The following is a 12164-nucleotide window of genomic DNA, read 5'->3' on the forward strand; positions in this document are numbered from 1 at the left end:
CGAAAAAATGAGTGGTAATTCCATAATACTTAATTCAAAGTTCAAATCAAATGAAACTATATGGTTCCAGAGCCCTTTTAAAACCTCATGCATCTACGACGTATATGCAGACTGAAGAGACGAATGAAAATTTGTACTAAAACAGGGATTCTAAGCAAAATCTTCTGCAGATTAGGCAGATGCGGTAACCATCACTGTAACCAGGCACAGTGGCTTTACACTGCTGCAAGAACCATTGCACGCCTCTATCCTCAATCCAAATTCCCATTCGCGCGTCAGCCCACTTGATAGTCACCCTAACCTCGAACAGCATTTCCGAGCCTCTTCAACTGTATTGGAATGGAACGTCAGCATCGAACGAAATGGGGAAGGAGGGAGGTGTGTTAGGGTAGAGGAAGGAGGAGGGGGGAGGCTTGACAGAGCAGTCCTTGCAGCTGTCCAAAGCCACTGTGTGGTTAGCATATCTATCGAGTGAGCAGGATACACAGGTTAGAATCCTGGCTTTGGTACAAATTTTCATTCTTTGCTTCAGTCTGCTTATATGTTGTTGTTGTTGTCTTCAGTCCTGAGACTGGTTTGATGCAGCTCTCCATGCTACTCTATCATGTGCAAGCTTCTTCATCTCCCAGTACCTACTGCAACCTACATCCTTCTGAATCTGCTTAGTGTATTCATCTCTTGGTCTCCCTCTACGATTTTTACCCTCCACGCTGCCCTCCAATGCTAAATTTGTGATCCCTTGATGCCTCAAAACGTGTCCTACCAACCGATCCCTTCTTCTAGTCAAGTTGTGCCACAAACTTCTCTTCTCCCCAATCCTATTCAATGCCTCCTCATTAGTTACGTGATATATCCATCTTATCTTCAGCATTCTTCTGTAGCACCACATTTCGAAGGCTTCTATTCTCTGCTTGTCCAAACTATTTATCGTCCATGTTTCACTTCCATACATGGCTACACTCCAAACAAATACTTTCAGAAACGACTTCCTGATACATAAATCTATATTCGATGTTAACAAATTTCTCTTCTTCAGAAACGCTTTCCTTGCCATTGCCAGTCTACATTTTATATCCTCTCTACTTAGACCATCATCAGTTATTTTACTTCCTAAATAGCAAAACTCCTTTACTACTTTAAGTGTCTCATTTCCTAATCTAATTCTCTCAGCATCACCCGATTTAATTTGACTACATTCCATTATCCTCGTTGTGCTTTTGTTGATGTTCCTCTTATATCCTCCTTTCAAGACACTCTCCATTCCGTTCAACTGCTCTTCCAAGTCCTTTGCCGTCTCTGACAGAATTACAATCTCATCGGCGAACCTCAAAGTTTTTACTTCGTCTCCATGAATTTTAATACCTACTCCAAATTTTTCTTATATATATAAATATATATATATATATAGTGTGACAATTACTGAACTACATGAAAAGAAACGTAAATTAGTTCCAAAGTAGGGCGCTCACACACTTTATTCAACGTGTAAACGTCACTACACATATTCGTATTTAGGTTATGACATGTTCGTTATCATTGGCGATGATGAGACGCAGACGAATAGCGAAATACTGCGTGACCCGCTGAAGTGTAGGAACATCGATAATGTCGATGACCTCCTGAATGGCTGCTTTCAACTCAGCAATGGTTTTGGGGTTAATGCTGTACACCTTGTTTTCAGTTTAGCGCTACAAAAAGGAGTCGCTTGTGTTAAGATCCGGAGCATACGGTGGCCAGTCGAAGGCAATGCCAGTGGCCTCTGGGTACCCCAGAGCCGAAATGCGGTCCCAAAAGTGCTCCTCCAGGACATCAAACGCTCTCCTTCTTCGATGGCGTCAAGCTTCGTCTTACATGAACCACATCTTGACGGAATCATGATCAGTTTGGATAATGGAGAAGGAATCAACTCCCAAAACATTCATGTACCTTTCGTGCCATCAAGGAATATAGCGCCGATTATTTCGTGACTGGACATTACACGCCACACACTCACCCGTTGAGGGTGAAGCGACTTCTCGATCGCAAAATCCGATTCTCAGTCCCCCAAATGCGACAATTTTGCTTATGGACGAACCCATCCAAACGAAAGTGGAATTTGTCGTTAAACCAAACCGATCATGCGCATACTAATTCCCGTTATGCCCCACGGCCAACCGGGAAGTTTGAACGCCCTGAAGCAAAAGCGTTCAGAAGCTATGGCGTTATTATTTCGTTTCTTTCTTGGTTCAAATTTCTCTGAGCACTATTGGACTGTGGTCATAAGCCCCTAGAACTTAGAAATACTTAAACCTAACGACATCACACACATCCATGCCCGAGGCAGGATTCGAACCTTCGACCGTAGCAGTCGCGCGGTTCCGGACTGAGCGCCTTAACCGCGAGAACATCGCAGCCGGCTCATTTCTTTCTTCTTTCTTTCTTTCGCTTACGCCATAGTCCCGCAGTGATCGCAGGGTCGGCGTGGTTAGAATGGATTTGGCAAGGTTAGTTTTAGAGGTGGCCGGATGACCTTCCTGCCGCATGCTGTAACCCCAGGGATGGAATCAGTGTACCCCAGCTGTCTGCATCGAGTGTAAATCGTCAAATAGTGCGCACATGTTTCAAATGTCGGAGACGCGTGTAACAGACGGAACATGGGGACCAGCCCGGTATTCACCTAGCGGGATGTGGAAAGCCGCCTAAAAACTACTTCTAGGCTGGCCGGCACACCGGCCCTCGTCGTTAATCCGCCGGGCGGATTCGATCCTGGGCCAGTGCGCCTACCAGAGTCCAGGAAGCAGCGCGTTAGTTCTCTTGGCTACCCTGACGGGGGACCTTTTTATTTCATATGGTTCAATAATTGTCACCCTGTACGTGATAGGTGCTTGAGACTTGAAGTGCCCTCAGCAAACATATAGTTTCACTTGATTAAAGCACCTAGGCCTGGGTTTTAGACACAATCTACTATTGTTTTCGATGCTGAGGTGCTGTTCGAATACAGTTGGAGAACCTCTGTAATGCTGTTCTAGTTTAGGGTGAGTACCAAGTGGGATGAGAAGTGAATGGCAATTTCGATTGAGGAGAGAGGCGTGCTAGGACAGTCCGGGGTTGTGCAAAGCCTCTGTGCCAGGGTGGTGTAGTGGTTATTGCACCTGCCTAATGAGCAGGGGACCTTCGTTGAAATCCTGGCGTTGGTGCAAACTTTCGTTCGCCGCTTCAGTGTACACGTATACATCAGAACAGAAAAGTTTTCTTGTGGCATACTTCTTCTACATTGTACACGAGTTTCTCCCAGTAGTTGAACAGTTTTCTCTGTATGTGTTATTTATTCGTATACACTCCCGCAATTTTTTTCGTGTTTTCTTGAGTCTTTAACTTTTTTGTTTACAAATTTTCAAATCGGCATTCTGTAATCCATCTACTGACAAGTTCCATGTCCATGTAGTATGACTCGCATGATCCCACGGAATCTGACGGATAAATAAATTGGACACTGAAGCTATGACTTTGAAATTTGACACTTGTCCAACTTAGACCACACAGCCACTAAGCTACAGCCTTTTTATGCAGAGTTTGTTAAGATTCATTCTTTGCGTTCCCTCCAATTCTTTTACTCTTCCCTGTCTTTTGCAGGGAGTTTATACTTCACTGGGTATAAAGCTAGCAGAAAAATAAATTATTTCAGGCACTACTGAATTTTGCTTTCAAACGAAAACATTTTTCAAAATAAAATATTGTCCTTTATGGGCTGTACAGTTCTCAGTTTATTACACTACTGGTCATTAAAATTGATACACCAAGAAGATATGCAGTTGACAAACGGATATTCATTGGACAAATATATTGTACTAGATCTGACATGTGATTACATTTTCACGCAATCTGGGTGCATAGATCCCGAGAAATCAGTACCCAGAACAACCACCTCAGGCCTTAATAACGGCCTTGATACGCCTGGGCATTGAGTCAAACAGAGCTTGGATGCCGTGTACAGGTACAGCTGCCAATGCAGCTTCAAGACGATACCATAGTTCATCAAGGGTAGTGACTGGCTTAATGTGACGATCCAGTTGCTCAGCTACCATTGACCAGACGTTTTCAGTTGGTGAGAGATCTGGAGAATGTGTTGCCAGGGCAGCAGTCGAACATTTTCTGTAACCAGAATGGCCCGTACAGGACCTGCAACATGCGGTCGTGCAATATCCTGCTGAAATGTAGGGTTTCGCACGCATCGAATGAAGGGTAGAGCCACGCGTCGTAGCACATCTGAAATGTAACGTCCACCATTCAAAGGGCCGTCAATGTGAACAAGAGGTGACCGAGATGTGTAACCAAGGGTACCCCATACCACCACGCCGGGAGATACGCCAGTATGGCGATGACGAATACACGCTTCCAATGCGCGTTCCCTGCGATGTCGCCAAACACGGTTGCGACCATCATGATGCTGTAAACAGAACCTGGATTCATTCGAAAAAATGACGCTTTGCCATTCGCGCACCCAGGTTCGTCGTTGAGTACGCCATCGCAGGCGCTCCTGTCTGTGATGCAGCGTCAAGGGTAACCGTAGCCATGGTCTCCGAGCTGATAGTCCATGCTGCTGCAAACGTCGTTGAACTGTTCGTGCAGATGGTTGTTGTCTTGCAAACTTCCCCATCTGTTGACTCAGGGATCGAGACATGGCTGCACGATCCGTTACAGCTATGCGGATAAGATGCCTGTCATCTCGACTGCTAGTGATACGAGGCCGTTGGGATCCAGCACGATGTTCCGTATTACCCTCCTGAACCCACCGATTCCATATTCTGCTAACAGTCATTGGATCTCGACCAACGCAAGCAGCAATGTCGCGATACGATGAACCACAATCACGATAGGCTACAATCCGACCTTTATCAAAGTCAGAAACGTGATGGTACGCATTTTTCCTCCTTACACGAGGCACCACAACAACGTTTCCCCAGGGAACGCCGGTCAACTGCTGTTTGTGTATGAGAAATCGGTTGGAAACTTTCCTCATGTCAGCACACTGAAGGTGTCGCCAGCGGCGCCAACCTTGTGTGAATGCTCTGAAAAGGTAATTATTTGTATATCACTGCATCTTCTTCCTGTCGGTTAAATTTCGCGTATGCAGCACGTCATCTTCGTGGTGTAGCAATTTTAATGGCCAGTAGTGTAGTTATCGCTCAGTTTCGACTGCATAGTCATTGTCAAGCAGTCTGTACGTTGCCTGATAATGACTGTACAGAAAAAATTGGCCAATAACTAATAAATTGAAAACTGTACAACCAACAGTGTTTTCTTCTGAGTGGCTAGGTTGCGTTGTGCTGCTACAGAACTCCCCGACGTAGGTGACGGGTAATTTGCAGGTGCTGTAGGCCCTCACCGAAGACGTAGAAGATGGCGGGCCAGCCGGCGCGCGTCGCGAGGAACCCGGAGGCGGTCATGGCGACCACAGTGCCCACGTAGCTGCCCGAGTAGCCGAGCGTGGCCAGGCGGTTGCGCTCACCCGGTGGCGTCCACCGCCCCCACACGTCGTGCATCGCCGGGTACGACACGCCCTGCAAACGGCCACAGAACACTGCTGCACACGAGACTACGTAAGCACCGTACGCCTTAGGGAATAAAGTTCTAAAAAAATGTTCAAATGTGTGTGAAATCTTATGGGACTTAACTGCCAAGGTCATCAGTCCCTAAGCTTGCACACTACTCAACCTAAAGTATCGTAAGGACAAACACACACACTCATGACCGAGGAAGGACTCGCACCTCCGCTGGGACCAGCCGTACAGTCCATGACTGCAGCGCCCCAGACCGCTCGGCTAATCCCCCGCGGCAAAAAGTTATAAAAATATTGAGTTCCACAGGGGTCAATGTTCGGTCCACAGATATTTATCATATTGATCGTAACAGGGAGGAACAAAGATTAGGATTTGATATCCCGTGCTAGATGTAATGTTTAGAGATGCGGGATTAGTTATGACATGGATGGGGAACGAAATCGGCCGTGTTGACAGCAATCGAGCTGATATGCACCTTACAAGGGATCCTCCCCATCGCACCCTCCTAGGATTTAGTTATAAGTTGGCACAGTGGATAGGCCTTGAAAAACTGAAGACAAATCAATCGAGAAAACAGGAAGAAGTTGTGTGGAAGTATGAAAAAAATAAGCAAAATATACAAACTGAGTAGTCCATGCACAACATATGCCCCATCAAGGATAAAGTCATCGTCCAACATCACTATCTGAAGATAGTGTGAGAATAAGAACATAATATGCCAGTGAATATGGCGCCAGTAGTTTACTTAACGTTATCGAGCATCCACAGACAGGTTCCTAAACCTCTTGTGTTATAACAGCTGCGCCTATACTATTAGATGGCGTCTTTCTGTTTGTGTCGGCTAATAGACGCAACCATGTACAATATTGTATTGTTTTTGTGCCACATATGCGCTGAAATAGGACGTATTCCTGTCCACATATACTATCGACGTATTACAAAGAAGCCAACGGCCTTGCCGCAGTAGTAATACCGGTTTCCGTCAGATCACTGGAATTAAGCGCTGTCAGGCTAGGCTAGCACTTGGATGAGTGACCATCCGGTCTGTCGAGCGCTGTTAGCAAGCGGGATGCTCTCACCCCTTGTGAGGCAAACTGAGGAGCTACTTGATTGAGAAGTAGCGGCTCCGGTCTCGTAAACTGACATACGGCAGGAAGACCGGTGTGCTGACCACATACCCTCCATATCCGCAACCAGTGACGCCTGTGGGCTGAGGATGACACGGCGGCCGACCGGTACCGTTGGGCCTTCCAAGGCCTGTTCGGACTGAGTTTAGTTTTAGTTTAGTATTGCAGTGGAAAATGAAGGTAGAAGCTTAAGATACCTAAGTAACTTCTGTTATAAAATAATCGTATGTGTGAAAGTTTGTAGACAATGTATAAACCATTTTTGGACGTATTATGGGTGCTTGAAAATGACCAAAGGTTGAGAGTGGCCGATCGCGCAGATAACAAAAGGAATACACTTGTAAATAATAGATTTCAGCTACAGTCGTTCTTTTCAAATTTTATTGGCGGATCTAGATTTCAGCTAGAAACTAGCCATTCTCAATGCACTATCATTTTTGATCAATGCATGTAAAGCCTGAGAAGTAGCGGCTCCGATCTCGTAAACTGACATCCGACCTGGAGATTTTTGATCGATGCATGTAATGCCTGTTGGTCGCGCTTCATCCATAGTTCATTGAACTGTGGATGAAGTCCGACCAACAGGCATTACATTCATTGATAAAAAATGATAGTGCATTGAGATCTGCCAATGAAATTTAAAAAGGACAACCGTAGCTCAGATCTGTTATTTACAAGTCAATATAACAATCGCTACGTCCAACAGCCCTCTGAATGTAAGGTAACCTGAAAAGGAATACAGCCTACTTGGGCTACGTTTTTGTTCTCAAAACACTCTGAGGTTGTGATCCCCCACAAAAATAAAATTTTAAAACTTTCTTCTTTGGTTTTAGCTTTTGAGGACGAACATGCTTTCAATGCGAAGATTTTAGGTTATGCATTACTGTGACTGTTATTGACATTGATTGAAACAACAAGTTTACTCTTACCAGTGACTGGGAACAGCAAACTGGTCGTTTCAATCGAAGAATAGGCGGCTATCCCTCCAGTAACATTCAGACAAGTCACTGAAAGTGTAACCAGCAGAGTTCAACCGGACAATAAGGAGAAAGGTGTACACACACCATACTGATGCTCATGAACGAATGTCCTGTTGCTTCTGACCAAATAATGTATATCGTAGCAGAGCTAACAAGAGATTGGTATCAACAAGGAATGGCGGACCGATACACTCGTCATGGCAGTTCCAGGCAATTCCTTCACTTCCGTGTGCACTACAAACATCACGGGCTATCGCGATGCTGAAGGTAACAGTACAACTATGCGTTAAATTAGTGGTCGTAGAGATATTTTACGATGGTGCCTCCATCTGAGAAGGTGTTGCTGAGTAAAGTAGTACAATGTAAGAGACTGGTTTCTCATTCGGTAGGAAGATGGTTCAAGAATCAACCAGTCTGTCCAGAACTAGGTTCTCCGAAATTTTCCTGAATTGCGTAAGGGAGGTAGCACGTCAAACGGGCTGACTTGGAGCAGGAAAGGCGCTACAGGACATTTTAATTTCCACTGTCTATACTTTTACAAGTAAATTTATAAACGTTTTTCAGCATGACCAGGAAGGATTCGGGATTCACACCCATAGCAGTGGAAGTTCAAAAACGTAACAAAATAATTTTTTTGTTTTATATCTGAAATTTCATCAGTTTTTCACTTATTATTGGCTGCATTTGTTCCTATAGGTACACTTTTCTTCACAACTAGGAGAGATTTTTCGATGAATCTTGCACAGCATACGAACGAACCATAGTTACAGGTGTATGAAACTCTAGAATTTTCCAAATCTGTTAAAAACTGTGGTAAAAATTGAGATAATTAACTATAAAATTTGAGTTTTTTCTAAACATGAAATTTAAAATGTAACAGCTTATTCATTTTTTCATAAATTAAATAAATTATAGAGTTTTATTCACCTTTAAGTATGGTTTGTATGCTGTGCAAAATTCATCGAAGAGTCTCTCCTACTTATGAAGAAAAGTGTACCTATAGCATCAAATTCTCCCAACAGTAACTCAAAAAATGATGAAATTTCACATATAAGAAAAAAAATTATTTTATCATGTGTGTGAACTTCCACTGTATGAGTGTGAATCCTGAATCCTTGCTGGTCATGCAGACGAAGTTTTATAAATTTGAAACTTACTGGCAGATTAAAACTGTGTGCCGGGCCGAGACTCGAACTCGGGACCTTTGCCTTCCGCGCGTAAGTGCTCTACCAACTGAGCCACCCAAGCACGACTCACGGCCCGTGCTCACAGCCCTACTTCTGCCAGTACCTCGTCTCCTACCTTCCAAACTTGCCCGCGAAAGACAAAGGTCCCGACTTCGAGTCTCAGCCGGGCACACAGTTTTAATCTGCCAGGAAGTTTCATTGTTGTTGTGGTTAGTGTTTAACGTCCCGTCGACAACGAGATGATTAGAGACGGAGCGCAAGCTTGGGTTAGGGAAGGATTGGGAAGGAAATCGGCCGTGCCCTTTCAAAGGAACCATCCCGGCATTTGCGTGAAACGATTTTGGGAAATCCCGGAAAACCTAAATCAGGATGGCCGGAGACGGGATTGAACCGTCGTCCTCCCGAATGCGAGTCCAGTGTGCTAACCACTGCGCCAACTCGCTCGGTGGAAGTTTCATATCAGCGCACACTCCGCTGCAGAGTGAAAATCTCATTCTTTTATAAACTTATTTGTAAAAGTAGAGACAATGGAAATTAAAATGTCCTGTGGTGCCTCTCCTGCTCCAAGTCGGCCCGTTTGACGTCCTAGCCCCCCTTAAGGCAAATGCCATGTGGTTCCTTTGGAGAGGACACGGCTCCTTTCGTTTCCCACTTTGCGCTAGTACTCCGTTTCTAATGGCATCGTCACCGATAGGACGATAAAACAGCGATGTTCTTTCGCCGCCCTCCAAAGAGTTAACGCACCTCGACGATGCCCTCGATGACCCTGAGGGCGACGAAGACGTAGACGCCGAGCCCGACGAGCCAGGGCGTGAGCAGGGTGAGCGCGGCGGCGATGGCGATGCCCAGCCCGAACAGCAGGTGCCCGCCCACGCGCAGCGCCAGCCAGCCGCCCACCACCTGCGTCGTGACGTAGCCGTAGAAGTAGGAGCTCAGCACGAGGCCCTGCAGCCGCGGGCCCCAAGCGTGCTCCTGCCCCTGCAAGGCGGCAACACCAGCGCGTCAAGACTGCCGGCTCTGCTCTCACGTCTGCACAGCGCGTAACCGTCATACAACAGGAATTGTAACAGTCTCGGCAAAATGGAGCTGGAAAAGATGAAATGGGCTGCTTTATAGACCTATACTACAGACAGTTTTTCGTATAGAGGAAAGATGGGGAAAGTGGCCGTGGTGTGCATAGTGGCACTTGACGTCCTTGTCGTGGCATGGGGAGGGAAATGTAGTGACCGAAAGAAAATAGTGACATCAAGGAGCAGTTTGTTGTAAGTGCGATCAGGACGGTCGCGGGGTAGCACTGACGTAGGCGCGCGAACAACAACTCAACGGAAAAGGATGGACACGACCAACGTAGGACAGAACGAATACAACAAGACCGAACAACAGAGACACGAGGAAACAAACTCGCACAAGAACCAGGAAGAAAGCAGTTTAGCGCAAGCGAGGTGCAAACCGACATAAGCGAGGTAAGACAGACTGATGTACTTTTTTTTTCGTTATTGTTATTTGACACCTTACAATAAGGTGGACTGGCAGCAGCACACTACGCTGCTCTTCAGGCACAAGTTTTACAGAGAAAAATGCAATGGAGACACAGAGAATAAAGTGAGGGGCAAAAAACAGTAGAGACAGAAACAAATAACACATAGCTGTTCACACGCAAAGACACCTAAAGAAACAGTTGGCACTACACACCAACACTGATGATGAAGACGACACGTGAACGATGGAGCGTGAGCTGCAAAAAACACTGAGGCACGAACACGACGGCACACACACTAAAATGATGGTGATGATCTCCGACACCCCAATGTCCACTTTATGTGTGCGAGTCTGGGGACCTGCCAAGTGGGGAAGAAGGTGGTGGGGGAAGGAGAGGGGAGAGCAAAGATGCCAAGGGCAGAGGAGATGGGGGGAGTAATAAAGGTATGGGGGTAGGGGAACCCCAGGGGAGAAGGGGGGAGAGAGGGGGGGGAGAGGGGAAGAGAAGGGAGAGAGGGTGCCCATAGGAAGGAACACAGGAAGTGGGAGGGGAGTATCAACGTTGGTAGGAGGGGTAAATGGGGGGGAGGAGGGCATCATCAGGGACAGGGAGCTGGTGGAAGCCACCTTGGGAGAGGGTAAGGAGAGTGGAGAGATGGAGAGCAGGTGGGACGGGGGAATACAGGCACGGCAGCGGATGGGGGCAGGAGAGGATAGGAGAGACAAGTGGGAGAAGAGGATCGATTTTACGGGAGGTGTAGAGGATCCATATCCATTCGAGGAAAGGAGGAGGTGGAGGAACGGAATAAGGACATACAGTATCCGCATTGGGGAGGGGAGATGGATGCGATAGGTGAGGAGAAGAGCATCGCATTCTAGGATCTGAAGGGATTTGAAAAAGGTAAGGGGAGACTAGATGTGCTTTTTTTTTCTTTATTGTGATTTCATTACCCTGCCCCATATGGGCAGAGGAGGGCTGTCAGCGGCAGAATCCGCCACTCTTCAGCCGAGTGACATGACAAATAAAAAAAGAATAAAATGATACATACATAAGGACATAAGAAAGGGGAACACTGAATGCGCATGCACAGGTTAAAGGTCGGTCACAGAATTAAAAACACTTCGGAACAACATACTTAAAACTCACTTGGAGTACACATGACGAAGAATAAAACTGCCAGGTGAGACCTGCCTAGGGAAAGGTCAGAGAGGATGGCAAAAGAGGGGAGAGCATGGGGCAGCTGGGGAAGCGGCAGGATGAAGAGAGGGGGGGCATGAGTGGGTTCACGAAGAGGCAGTAGACACATGGGGCAGGAGAGGAAGAGGGAAGACAGGGCAGTGCAGAGACACTGAAAGGAGGCACAAGAGATGGAGGGGGAGTAGGAGGGGGAAGCCGCTCAGGAGGAGGGAGGGGGAGGAGAAGGAGCCCCGAGGAGGAGGACGGAAGATGGGGTTAGAGTTGTTAGGAAGGACAGATGTCAGTGAGAAGCTCATCATCCGGGAGGAGTAGACGGTGGAAGTTGTGTTGGGAAAAGAGATGGAGGGAGGGTGGGACACAATGGTAAAGGCGCGGCAACTGGTTGGGGGTGGAGAGGAAGGGAGACACCAGGGGGTGAGGGGGATCATATATAGTGTGTGGATGTCTTCAAGGAAAAGGAGAAGGTGGGGGAAGGGGATGAGGTTGTATAGGATGCACGTGGGGGACGGAAGGCGGATGTGGAAGGCGAGGTGGAGCACATGGTGTTCAAGGATTTGGAGGGCTTTATAGAACAGGGGAGGGGCGGAAATCCAAGCGACGCCGGCATAACAAAGGATGGGGTGGATCAAGAATTTGTAGGTGTGAAGGGTGGT

The 12164-nt window shown here is 46.7% G+C and overlaps 1 protein-coding gene across 2 annotated transcripts in view; it reads right to left on the reverse strand.

The window, feature by feature from the left end:
• The window catches only part of LOC126272465 (vesicular glutamate transporter 1-like), a 155772-nt gene that overhangs the window by 62665 nt on the left and 80943 nt on the right, over positions 1-12164 (reverse strand). For both annotated transcript variants that reach the window (XM_049975343.1, XM_049975342.1), the window contains exons 4-5: positions 9579-9812; positions 5366-5540 (exon numbers count right to left, since the gene is read on the reverse strand). In XM_049975343.1, coding sequence (XP_049831300.1) covers positions 5366-5540; positions 9579-9812 — 409 coding nt within the window. The remainder of the gene's footprint in view (positions 1-5365; positions 5541-9578; positions 9813-12164) is intronic.

The sequence above is a fragment of the Schistocerca gregaria genome, chromosome 5 (assembly GCF_023897955.1).
Source record: "Schistocerca gregaria isolate iqSchGreg1 chromosome 5, iqSchGreg1.2, whole genome shotgun sequence".
NCBI classification, from domain to species: Eukaryota; Metazoa; Arthropoda; class Insecta; order Orthoptera; family Acrididae; genus Schistocerca; species Schistocerca gregaria.